General features: G+C 37.8%; 2 protein-coding genes across 2 annotated transcripts; one reads left to right on the forward strand and one right to left on the reverse strand.

Annotated features, from left to right (window-relative positions):
• Positions 1-749: 749 nt before the first annotated feature.
• Positions 750-2,451, forward strand: LOC138055537 (uncharacterized). The gene is made up of 2 exons (XM_068901449.1): positions 750-779; positions 1,630-2,451. Exons 1-2 carry the CDS (start codon positions 750-752, stop codon positions 2,449-2,451), a joined length of 852 nt encoding a protein of 283 aa, XP_068757550.1.
• An 8,160-nt stretch (positions 2,452-10,611) lies between these two features.
• LOC138057437 (uncharacterized) lies at positions 10,612-12,778 on the reverse strand. The gene is made up of 4 exons (XM_068903459.1): positions 12,708-12,778; positions 11,851-12,022; positions 11,269-11,419; positions 10,612-10,923 (listed from the first exon to the last, which is right to left on the reverse strand). The coding sequence occupies exons 1-4, from the start codon at positions 12,721-12,723 to the stop codon at positions 10,624-10,626; spliced, it is 639 nt and encodes a 212-aa protein (XP_068759560.1). The 5' UTR covers positions 12,724-12,778; the 3' UTR covers positions 10,612-10,623.
• Positions 12,779-13,181: the final 403 nt, after the last annotated feature.

The raw sequence follows: 13,181 nt of genomic DNA on the forward strand, positions 1-13,181 counted from the left end.
TTCGTTGTGTGTGCTGCGAAGAGCCGCATTACTCCCCTTCGTGCTAAAGAGTCACCAATCCTCAAAAGTGCAGAGAAATTATTCAAAGAAAAAACAGATGTTTTGTGTGCCTCAGCTTTGGTCATCACGGTCATGAATGTCGATCAACTAAAAACGTGCCGCAATTGCAAACAAAGACATCATCAATCAATTTGAGGAGGATTCAACACGCCGTTAAACACAGGTACCACTGTTCCGGTGATCGGAGAAAGGACACCAGACAGCTCTGAAGTGATCACTAATACAACATCTGGAAGGAATGAGCCAGTACTGCTGCAAATCGCGAGAGCCTTTGCTACTAACGAAGACGGAACCAAATCGACACCAGTGCGAGTTTTTTTCGATAATGGCAATCAATGTTCGTATGTGACCAACAATTTGAAATCGAACTTAAATTTGAAGTCCTACAAGACTGACACATTGCATTTGACCACTTTCGGGGAGCAGCGCTACCAAAAGCAAAGTTGCGAGGCTGTAAAACTGTGGCCCACAAGTGCACACTGAATTCAAATCACTCACACTGACACTGAATTCGAGTCACTCACACCGACACCGAATTCAAAACACTCACCAAATTGAAATCTTCATTTCCTCCAGTCAGCGGTAAGGTGTCGCCTAAACATGCTCAAGTTAGGAAGTCCTGCTCGATTTGCCGCCATATAATTTGTTAGCCATGTTTTGTTCTTTTTGTGGTTTGCAAGCTTCTGAAAATGCCAATTTCTGTTCTAGCTGTGGAAAAGGTGAGTCATTGAATCCTAGAGTTGGTTGTACGTGTAGCTTATCTGCTTCAATCTTTATTTGCAAACCCGAATGTAAAGTGTTGGGGCCATGTGCTTGACTTACAACAAGAACAGGGTTGGCCGGTGTTTTTTGAGTGAACGGTTCTTATACAGGAATGTTTTAAGTTGGACCTATACAATATTTTTGTGCTGATATATGGCTATAAAGTATACTCAATCGCTTTTTAGCTGAGACCTCAAAATTGGTTTTATCGATTTGATCTAGAGCTTGTAGCTTCCCTTTGCTGTGTAAAATGTACAATTATTTTGTTGTGGGGTATGAGTTTGCTTGTACATCCCAGGGTGAAGATCTTTATTTAATAAGTATAATCATGGACAAAACTGTTGAGACACTGCTGAGACGACAAAAGAATTGGGTAACACTACTCGCATTATCTACTTGTATTTCATTGCCTTGTGTATTTCCAATGATTTTAATTTTAACACAGTCAGGTGAATTTCACATAACATGAAACAACACTGAACAAGGGGGAGGGGGATAAACTGATTTTTTTGTGTGCTTGTAAGTGGAGGAAGACAAAAAGTGTGCAATATCTCTTTGTCTCAACCATTATTGTAGACACAAGCAAGCAACCAAAAAAACAAAAACAGTGTACATACTGCATGGTTGACAGGTAATAATAACTTGTTTTAGTTGTAGTTTTTCTACTCATAGGACTACTAGATAGCTATATTGACTGAAGTTTCTTGTTTTAATAGAAATAATCAACGGGAAAGTAAGTTCAAGCGAAACCTGTGGTGGGACTCCCAGTGTTGTAACCAATCAAAAACCGTCAAATCCTTTGAACAGTTCAAAGCAGCTAAGGAAAAACAGTGGGCATCAAGGGTTAAAGGTGCTAAGAAAAAGGAAGCTAAAACAACCAAAGAACAAGATGTCCTCATTAACATTGGTTTGCTGGAATGGAAGGAAAAGTTGTGTGCACTAAAACCACTAAGAGGAAAGAAATTAGCCTTGAGAATATCAAAGACAGCTAAGTATTCATTGCTGCGTGAAAAGGCTGAAGAAAAATGGAGAAGTTTTCACAGTAATTTATATGATGATGAACTTTCCTATGAACTGTTATATGAAGATGAAGCTCTATTTTTACCTGGTTCCAGTGAATTATTTTCGTTGCAAAGATACCAAGAAGAAGTGGGGAAGGATTTTAACAAAATAACCCTTTTTCTCTGTTCTAGTGATGACTATCATAGGGCAGAGGACAAAACTGAATGCAGTGGCAGTGATTCAGCTACAGAAAATAGTTTAGGGAATGACCAAGGTTTTCCTGAATTTGACAGTGAGATAGGTGATAGGTGTGACAATAATCCAAAGGTTGACAGGTCAGTCATACTTCAAATCGAACAAGATGAGCAACTTGCCAGAGAGCTACAGAACCAAGTCAATGAAGAAGATTTACTGGATTACTCGAGCTCTGCAAATCACCCACGCTCTCTAAATGACCTAAGGTCTGTGGAAAACCCAAGCTCTTTAAATGACACAAGCTCTGTGGGTAAAGCTGTACAAGAGAGAGTTAATTCTTCTCAAAAGCTTTTTTTAGTTGTAAGAAGAGGAGCACCCTTCTTTAGGCTACTTACTCTGTGGCAACGAGAAGTAAACAGAAACAGAGAATGATCTAAGAGTTTGTTACCATGGAGAACAAGGAATTGACAGTGGAGCCATGGGAAAAGAATTTTTGACACAAATGATTCAGGGAATTGGCAGCACAATGTTTCCTGAAGGAGGTCCAATGAATTCCACCTACCACATTGAAAATGGCAATTTTAGAGCCTGCGGTCAGATTGCTGCTGTTAGTTTAGCCCAGGGGGGACCTGCACCTTGCTTCCTTGAAGAATGTGTGTACAATTTACTTGTCAATCCAGAAGTTGATATCAAGAACCTCAGTGCAGAATCCCATCTTACCGCAGCTGACCAATCAATTATAAATTAAATAAGAGAGGATGTGACACCTCATCAAGAGATGATAATTGAGCATGGCTACACTGGCAACATAAATCAGGAACATGTCGACGACATAGTTCAGTCCATTATCATAAGCATCGTTATCAGGCAAGTTGTGATTATGAAAGAATTCATGGAAGGCCTTCATTTGTATGGTCTAGCAAAGATTGTTCTTTCTAACCCAGAAGTGTACAAGCCCCTGTTTGTAAAAGTAGCTGGTGCACAAGACCAAGTCGATGCAAACTATCTTTTCTCATTGGTGCAGCCAATGTGCTCTACACCAGGGAGTTCACGAAGACAACTTGAGGAAAGTATCATGTATCACCTCCAGGACTTCCTCGTTAGCCTTGAGGATGACCAAAATATCACCAGTAACTTGGAATTATGAACATCAAAAAGAGAGTGACCAGCATCCACTCCAGCCTATGGAAAAGTTTGAGACTCCTGAACTGAAACCTTCAGGCATCATGGGATAGCTTACAGGGCAGAAACATCGACCTCTTAATGGTAAAGAATTAGTCATTACTGCAAGTTTTGACCATGATTGTTTTGCCAATAATCCTAATCATAAGATTTGTTTCCTTAATGTTAGAGCTTGTGCGAGGGAAATAACTTTTCCCAGCGCTCATATGAGTACCTATGAGGAATTTCGTCATGTTTTTACCATAGCTTATTGCAAAGGGCAAGCCTTTGGTAGGCTATAAATATAGTGTAGAGAGCACCAAAATGTGTATGGTGCACATGTAGAACTTGTATCACCTGATAAATCATGCAAAACCTTATTCGGCATAAGACCATATTTTTATGTGATAATGTTCTGCTTTATAGATAGCAGATAATCAAGCCCAGCAAACCAGTGGCTTTGCCAGTTTGCTGTGCATCTATCCCAACAAACGTTCTTTGAAAGAAAATTGGACAGGAAATGCAAGATATTTTTCTTAATCTTGCTTCTTCTTTTTTGTGATAACATTATGTTTACCCAGGAGATATTCTAACGAAGACAAACACTGAAAAGCAAAAACGTAGTGAAAGTAGTAAGTGGTAAAAGTGGTGGCATGCTGCAGGAAACATTATTAATATGGTGTATATTAGTATTAGTAACGTTGTGGCATGACTTTGTGTGTATTTCCTGAGAAGGAAATGACTGTTTTAAATGAGGTCCAGTGGTAATAGTTCATATTTTAACATTGTTTCACATTTGGAACTTTCATGTTTAGTTAGCCAATCTGCGTTTTGTTGATATTTCATGCTTTGAGAGCTTTGGGTGGCACCTGTTCTACACTTTTATGAAACATCAACTTGGGATCTTTCTTGGATGCTTCATTTAGTTTTAGACCTGTGTGCATGTACCTGTACTGTTTAACTAAGGTTCCACGGAAAGTCTTGTTAACTGAACATTGGAGTAGAAAACTGAGTCTGTCCCCAAGATTTCTCCGGTAAATGTGCCGTCTACCGGCTCTCAGTTGTTAAGTATTTGGATAAAGAGTTGTTAAGGAGCACATTTTTGTTTAGCCTCATCATGTAAAGAAAACCATAAAAACCCACGTTCCTCCCCCAAAACCCATTCTTAATGACTGGTAAAGATAAAATCACCAGCTGATTTGTTTTGCAACTAGGGAATGTGAAGTGGGTTACCATTTGTGCTGATATGTCTTCTAACTGGCTACAACCTTTAAGTTTATAATGGAAGCAGCCCAACCTAAAAGGTTTTCACTACATGTACATAACACAAGAATAATAATCCTAAGTGCTTCATATCCTGTGCTGTTTGTTGGGCAACAAAATAACCACAAATCTGCAACCTTCGCTTTTAAATTTCTAGCTATCTGATTGGCTCTCAAACTTTAGTTATTGATATGGAAAATAGCCAGCTATGTTTTTACACTTTCCATCGCTCACCGCTTCATCGCACAGTGTTTACAATTTATAACTCAAAGTCATTACGTAGGAAAGCATTTACATTTGCTCTTACCCGTAAATACTACATACACGGGAACATTTTTCCACAGCATTAACAAGACAATTATGTGAAAAAGAAGAAACTTGTCCAGAAAATAGAGGCAGTTTCGCCATTAATTGGGATTACAATTCAGTACCCTTTTTACACCTTAATGCAGGTATGTGGAATAATTACTAAGTAAACAAGCCATGACCTAGTGTAATTATGGCTACAAGCAAGGGGTTCAGCCCCTAAAAAACTGAAGATATGGATTGAAAACGTCATACATGTAGCTGTCCACCTATAAGCAAAGGCCCATAGCCACCTCTGCTAAATGAACTTACACTACCCTCAATTTAACAATAATATGATGAAATTCTGAAATTGTCAAGCAGTGACGAAAGCAACACAGGCTCAATAGATAGGTGGGAAAGTTGATACAGCAATTCACACGGTATCTCCAGAGACAAGCATGAAAATGCTTAACGGTAGTTGATTCATGTACACAGTCCCTGCCCATGACCCCAGCCAAGTTTCAAATCCATACAATAGTCCATTAATATGTCAATTGCTCAAAGTAACAGTTGAATTTTTGATCAGGTTTAAGACATAAAAATGAAATTGCAAGCAAGTATTCCATATTTTTCCCTTTTCACTGTTTGTATCCCTTTCATTCACCTGATAGTCAAGTCAAGATCCTCCTTCAGCAAATTCAATAAGGCGATTGTAAAGAGCCAGTGCTTCCCTCCAATCACCAGGAGGAGTTAATTCTGTAGTATCAACCACATAATTAAAATATTCTTGAAAATCATTATGGCATTCATCAGAAGTAACATAATTCTCTAAAACAAAGCAGCATTGCTCTTCAGTGACAGGGTGCTTAAAATCTTGAGCTTAATGCAATTCAGGTAGGTGGAAGAGCTCATCTGGTCTACCAGAGACTGTTTCATGCCGTGACTTGCGGATCAAATGGGTATTCCGATGATCCTTCACCGAGTTTAGATCACACTGGATCAGACTACAAAAACAAAACCACAAATATTCCATTTGGAGATCATTACCAGGTGTAAAAACTGATTGCTCCATTAGATCTTTGAAGAAGTTTATCCACCATGTTGCCCTACTCCGTCGATAAAATGACCACCATGCTTCGATTCTTTGATTACGTGGTGAAGATCCATATATGTGGCTTTCTATGTCAGCCGTAAAGTAGCATTGTGCAGCGGCTAATAAACCATTTTCGGTTCCACAGTCAGTTCTGACTTTTTCAGGACAGCCTCCATTTTCTCTTACCACAGACAAATATGATCTCGCCACAATCACTGGGTCGTTGTTTGTTCGTGTTACCCTTAACCACAGCACTTTACGACTAAAGCCATCGATGCAAGCATGAATAGGAAATCCATAAGGCTTGAGTTTGTCATACCCGTCTGTATGCCAACAAAAGTTTGGACCTGGGTTGACATAGGTGCGCCTTTGTAGTCGGTGTCTACGTCTCATCTCACAACCATCGGGATCCATCTCTCTTAGCAATATTTGAACCGACTGTCTTGAAATAGTGAAACCCTTGCGATGCAATGTATGCCAAATGCTTCTATAACCAGATACACAACCAGGCCCATCAAGCTCTTGCTGTATTCTCGCTCTAACTTCGGTTTCATCAAAATGGGCACTCCTGCGACAAAGACCAAGGGACTTGTATCTGTTCTTTAGAGTCCTAAGACTCATTTCTATTCCATGAAACTTGGATAGAAACAAAAGAATAACATTGTATTCGTATCCTTGCTTGAAGTAATATTTTATTAAAAGCTCCTCCTTATTAAGTGCTTTGCCACAAAACAAACAGAAGTTGTCACTTGGTGAAATAGTTTCAAAACAAAACTCACAGGTAAGAGCTATTTCGCTTCCCGACGCATAGCCCGCCATATTGCACTCATCTGCTGCACTATGACATTTGCTGAGCTCAGCCGCTGACCAATCTGTGATTCATTTGGTGTAAAAATTTGAATTTGGTGTGAAGATTTCGATTTGACATGAAGATTGAAATTCGGTGCCGGTGTGAGTGATTTGAATTCGGTGCCGGTGTGAGTGATTTGAATTTGGTGTTGGTGTGAGAGATTTGAATTCGGTGTGAGTGATTAGAATTCAGTGTGAGTGATTTGAATTCGGTGTGCTCTTGTGGGCCACCGTAGCGTTTACACAGATTCCAGTCATGAAGAAATTGTAATAACCGCTTTAAGTTTTCCAGTGATATGTTCATTGGTGTCAAGCAAGATTGACATGCTTAGAATTGGCTCACGATTTCGACAACGAAGGAGGAGATTCAATCGATATACTTATTGGTGCTGATAATTATTGGAACATCATCAAAGGCGACACTGTACGCGGTGAGTCTGACCCGATAGCTGTGAGAAGCAAGTTAGAATGGCTTCTTTCCGGTCCACGTGGAATTCCTGCTCAATCAAACGCAGTTCTTTCGAATTTAGTTATTGCAGGTGAAGATGATTTCTACGTTAATGAAGTTGACAACGATCAGCTAGTGGGCACTCTCAAACACTTTTGGGAGACTGAATCCATCGGCATTAAAGAGAAAATTGCAGACGAAGAATCAAGTGAAAATTCGTTTCTTAAGGATCTCAGTTATGTTATGTTGTTGGCCTATCATGGAAAATGGACAAAGAGCCTATCCCGAGCGAGTATCAATTGTTTTACAATCTCTTCAAAGCAGTGGTCTCTAGAAACTAGAGATTTGTATATGATGCTAAGCACATATGCAAATTTCTTGTCAGTCTTGAAGTTATTCTTTGGCACCACTGAAATGTCAGACATTCAGGTTGCAGTTGGCAATGAGCTAATGATTTCTGTGTGTAGAGAAGTAGTTGAGAAAATTGCTGAGAGGGTGAAGAGTGTAGCAATGGCAAATCCTATGGTAATCAATGTCAAGGAAACACCTGTTGAAGGGAAGGCGAAAATCCGACATGTTGCTGCTTGGGCTGTTTCTAAAGTGTTTCATGTGAAAATGAAATATGTCAAATTGCATATGACATCTCAGGTTCAAACTACCCAGGTTTTAGTAAGGGAGTCTCTGGCCATGAGTGGTCTGCTTGAGGAATATGTAATCGCAAACGTTGCGCAGCTGGAACAGACATCAAAACACCAAGACACATTGATGGTCACAGAAGAGAGACAGTATAGGTCCAGGGGTTTGATTCATATAGAGGATGCTGCTCATGAATTTTTCCTTGAACTTGAGCAGATGAGAGCTGACAATCTCAATGAAAGCAAGCTTCGTGCTAGACATCAAAACCTGGTTGATTATGCTATGGAGGCTGTTAAAAGTTCAACAGAACTGAGAATGAAATGCAGGGCTTGCTTCCCTGCTCATGAGGAGATAGACCAGGTATGTTTGCAATAATAATAATACTGCAAAATCCAGATTTCAGCTTTAATATTTAAATCATTAGCAATTGGTTAGATTAATTCTCTGGAAACCACCTTAAATCGAAAAGGGCATCACCTTGTAAGATACTGGGTGAGACATGGAATTCCGAATCTTGATCATTTTCATACAAATATCTTACCGATAGGGGAACTCCATAAATTGGTGTTTAAGTTTCTGCACATTTCTCCCTTCATTTAATCAAAACAACTACCATCATATTTCAACTGCAGATGCATTTTCAATATCTAATGAATATTGTCATTTCATGATCAGTTGACATTATTCAATATAACGTAATTTACACTTTCATTTCAAAATATCATTTCTCCTGCAGAGGCTTTGGATGACCTGTATGATGAAATGTTGGCTGGTGCTGTGCAGTACTTAAGAGATTTTCGCCTTGCCCACAGGTATTGCTTTTTCATACACAGTATTATAAGTCATAATCTGCAGACTTCAAATGGTTACAACAGGGATAGGGACTGGATATTTCTTCAACTCAGTTATTCTAAGGCTTAATAACTATAATTATTTCTGTCATTCTTAATGTTACTTTTGATGGGGTCGGGTTGGTCAATGTGGGAAAGTGTCTCATTTTTTTACCAACCAGTGACTTTGATTTGAATTCATTCAGGATTGGAGAAAACTGAAAAAATATCTTTTAGGATTTTCTGCCCTGAATTGAGGATTTTCCAGCCATGAGCATTTTGCTTACTTTCCCTGTAATAATACCATTTCCTTTCTTGTAACAATACCATTCTCTTCCTAGGATTTCTGTAAGTTTCACTTGGACCATTAGTTTTATCTGTTGATGCCATGGAGCTTTTTGGGATGACATTTAAAGGAGATAATTAATTCTTTGAGAAACATCAATAAACAAATCAATTCTGTATATCACTTAAATCTTGATTTACCTCTTTACTTATTACAATATACATCTGTTCTTAAATTAACTGAACAGACTGAAGAAGAGTGCCGAGCACAGAAAGAAAGGTCTGGCAAGGAAAACTGCTTTGGAAGTGAAGAAAACATTAGTTTCCTTTTCTGAAATTGCCGCAGATCACAGTCATGGAAAGGTGACAGGCCACCAGCGGTTGCTGTTATACATAGAGAAGTATGGTGAGTCTACATTTGTGAAAATGTATACAAAAGCACAACTGCACAAGCTTTGCCTGGCATACAGTGTCCAATTTCAAACCAGAGAATGCAAGGCAGATGTTGGCAAACTTCTTATTCCTATCATGAATTAAAGTACTTCTATGGTTTGTCCATTCTACCTTGACAATTTACGGACCGAGGCAAATGTTGATGAGGTAAACCAGAGAGTTTCCATCAGAATTATCAGGTCAAGGTAATTTTTGCAGTAGCAAAGTCCCTTAATTTCATTCAGGTTTTAACCAGCAATCAGTGAGTCAAAATTTGCAGGACACTGAGAAGTTGGACCTCTTTAAGACAAAGTAAATTTAAGCAGTTCACTTTGAAAAAAATGCCCCTTAGCTTGCACTTGTTTTCTAGGCTTTAGATATATACTACACACAGATGTATATAAATATATATCAGTGTGTTTGTTAACAATAATCATCCATCATTGTAGTTTCAGTGTAACAACTTCAACATCTGCTATCAAACTTAATACATACCACAGCAGAGTGGTCTTTCCTACTTTGAGTCTATTTATATTTACACTGGGAAAAAATGACGAGTCTGTGGCCTATGGCCTGGTTGAGTTTGTTACACTGTGAGTTAAGTATCCATGGTGATGTTACATACTGAGGTTTTCTTATTCTCCTCCCCATGTAGAGGTACTGATTTATTTAACTCTTCATTTTCAAACTTAATGCCCCAGCATTGCTTTTTCTGCTAATTGTTGTCTGTCCATATCTAATGGTGTTTTGGCATGTCTCCTGGAGTCGCCATGTAGGATTGTTATTTTGCCCATTACATGCTCTGACTTGACAGAAGTGGTTGTCAACCAAATCCTGATTTATTATGGCTGGCTTTAAGTTTGATTGATACTAGAGATTGAAATCCAAGGATCATGGAGTTTAGATCAAAGAAAAGTTTGGACGATATGAATTTTTTGCCATCAGTACCAGCTGATAACTTCCACTTGATCAAAAAATCCAAGAATTGGCTCAGATCTTTCAGTCTGCTGTCTTGTATACTTTCTATGCCAATTTTATCTTGGAAGAGTTGAATAATTTTCGATGAATGGCTTAGGAGAGTGCTAGCATCTTGTCCCTTTGTTGCAAGGTGAACTTTGTATGCCTGAAATAGTCAGAAACACTAGTTAATACATGAATTCTGTTTGGCTTTTTGGAGTTTCACAAGTGACCATATGAGCTGCAAATTCAAAATCCAGCTTTCGATAAGTCATCTTGCTAAACAATATATGTAACACAAAATGAACAAGAATGTCCATGAATGTCAATGGTTTAAATCGTCCATTACCTCATTTAAGTTGCTAAGTTATTAATTGAAATGCTGCATATTGATATATGTGACAGAGAAATACCTTCATTAGGCTCAGCATATTTTTGTCCAGAACGTCTTCTACCCGGTGATTTCTCATTTTTGAGGAAGGGTTCAATTCAAAGTGCTCTGCTGTCAGCTTCTCATGGTATGACATTGTAAACTCTCCCTGGTCAAAGTTAAAGGCATTGACCAAATGCTCCCAAAGAATGTTCTTCTCCCCATATTGCAGATGTTTGTTTCCATCAAGAGAGCTCTTCAAGACATTATTCCTGAGCATTTTAACATTGTGCTGAGGAGATAATGAAAATTGTTTTTGGATCTGCAATCAATAATTCATTTTAATTGGTAAAATTCATTTTTGCTATGGATTTGCAAGTTACATTAGTTTTATTCTTAAAGTTATGTATAATATTATAAAGTATAATATTTCCATGCAGTACCCATTCTGAGTCATAGCTAGAGTGTCCTGCGCCCTTTTTGTTAATACATGAAATAAACCATAGCATGGTTTAATAATCCATTTATCTTGCTATTTTAGTATACACAACAGGTTACTCATAATAAGACAAGTCATGCATATATGTCACATAGGAATAAAATCTGGGTTTACTCTTATAAAGAAAACAGAGATTACCTTTGGGTCCATAAGGAAGACCATAGGGCACTTGCCATTGAAGATGTTGTGACATGTAAAATGCCTTTGCACAGCCTCGTTGTCATCCAGAAAATGCAGCTTTATGAACTGTCGATTTACCTCAGCTCCATCTAAGATGCAGTAGTACACTCTTGTTTCATATTATGAAATGATAATAAAAGAGGAAATCACTCTGTTAGTACATTTATGGATATACAAAAAGGGTTTCATTAAGTATTTAGTTGCACAGGTCATGTACAGAAAAGAAACAATATTATAACCTATAAATTTAATACATTTTTTTGTCTTCAGAGTTTTCCAATGTGCACATCAGTGTCCATAATGTAAATAATAATTATTAGTTTTAATGATACAGAAGGACTGTGGCTTCTCGTTTTAAGACAAAAGTAAATCTTTTACTTCTTATTTGCAATTTATTAAGTCATTTCCTAATTTAATAGTTACATTGTAAAAGGAAAGTTGGTTACATTTGGGATAGTTCCCATGATATTAGGTGTTAAAACGTTACAGTTGTTCAATTTGTCAAGAAAAATAAGCAATATAATATAATTATTGTTTTACTTGAATCCTGTTTCCAGCATTTTCCTGACACCTTCCCAGAATATAAAAAACAAGGAACTCGCAGTGCATCCACTTGAAGGGAACTGGGCTATTGGAAACCTGAAGCCATTGTCTCCTAAAAAAATGAACTGAAGGACATTTGATGCTAGTACAGGACCATTTGTCTCTGTTCCTAAAAAAAATAACAGGAGAAACATAGCCTTAATTAGAACCAAAGCACCCAAAAAGTTGGGCTGTTTGTTTCTGGTTCTAGTTCATTTGGGATTGTCTTTTTAATGCGATATTGACAGTGACCTTTAACAGTGCAGTGCCAGGGTGGATTTTGTTATTTATACAAATTTGCAAGGAACTCTCTATTGTTGAACAAGACATTCCTGTTGAAAATTTATCATGAAATTGTGAGATGCTTTTATGGCTAGGTGTTGTTAAAGTTATTACCTGGACCAACATAATGATATGACTAGTGTGATGCAAAAATTATACAGACCTTGCCCCAGAAGGAATCTTTCCTTAGTGAATCCCCCCCGACTGCGCTGGAAATTTCAGGCCAACTCGATATAAATTTACCTTTTTGTCGGGCCTTTTTGAACCCACCAACCCAGGAATCTCTAATCCCTTCTGTAGAGGGAGTATGGATGTTTTTTGGAACAACATCATTTAGTTCTAAATTCAATGGAATCTCTTTTTTTCTGACTATGATAATAAAATGCAAAGAAAGGAAGGAAAAATAGAATGGTTAATTTTGAATTAAACAGCTTAAATTAGCCATAATTTATAGGTCTCCAAGGGCGTTAACCCTGAATGTTCAACGCTTAAAAATAATTTTCTATGACTTCAATTTTGGCATTCACAATTAACTGAAAGGATTTCCATATTATCATGAATTTTCCCCAGGTCCACAAATCCTACAAGCTTGTGTTTCCCTCCTTTTACATCTTCCTGTTATTATAGATTAGTAGAGCACCAATTAAATAACAAAGTCTTTATAACCTGATGCCCTTGATATGTACAAACCTTTCACTTCTAGGTGTGTCTCCAACATCTAGACTATCATTTTTATATGTGTTTGCTTGACAAAAAGGAAAGTGCCCTAGCAGTAGTTGTCACTTTTTTTACAACAAACGTAAAGAGATTAATATTATGCCATGAATAAAATATGCATTTCAATACCAAAAAGAGGACATTTTGTATTTAGTTAGGGAATACAAATGGTGGTTGGTGGCCATTTTTTTAGATTTTAAACCATGTAAACCCCATCTTTGCAATATTTTAACTTACTTGTATCTTCACTTCATCAAGAACAAAGCCACCCCAATAGTCATGTTCTTTCT

The sequence above is a fragment of the Montipora capricornis genome, chromosome 7 (genome assembly GCF_036669925.1).
Source record: "Montipora capricornis isolate CH-2021 chromosome 7, ASM3666992v2, whole genome shotgun sequence".
Taxonomy (NCBI): Eukaryota; Metazoa; Cnidaria; class Anthozoa; order Scleractinia; family Acroporidae; genus Montipora; species Montipora capricornis.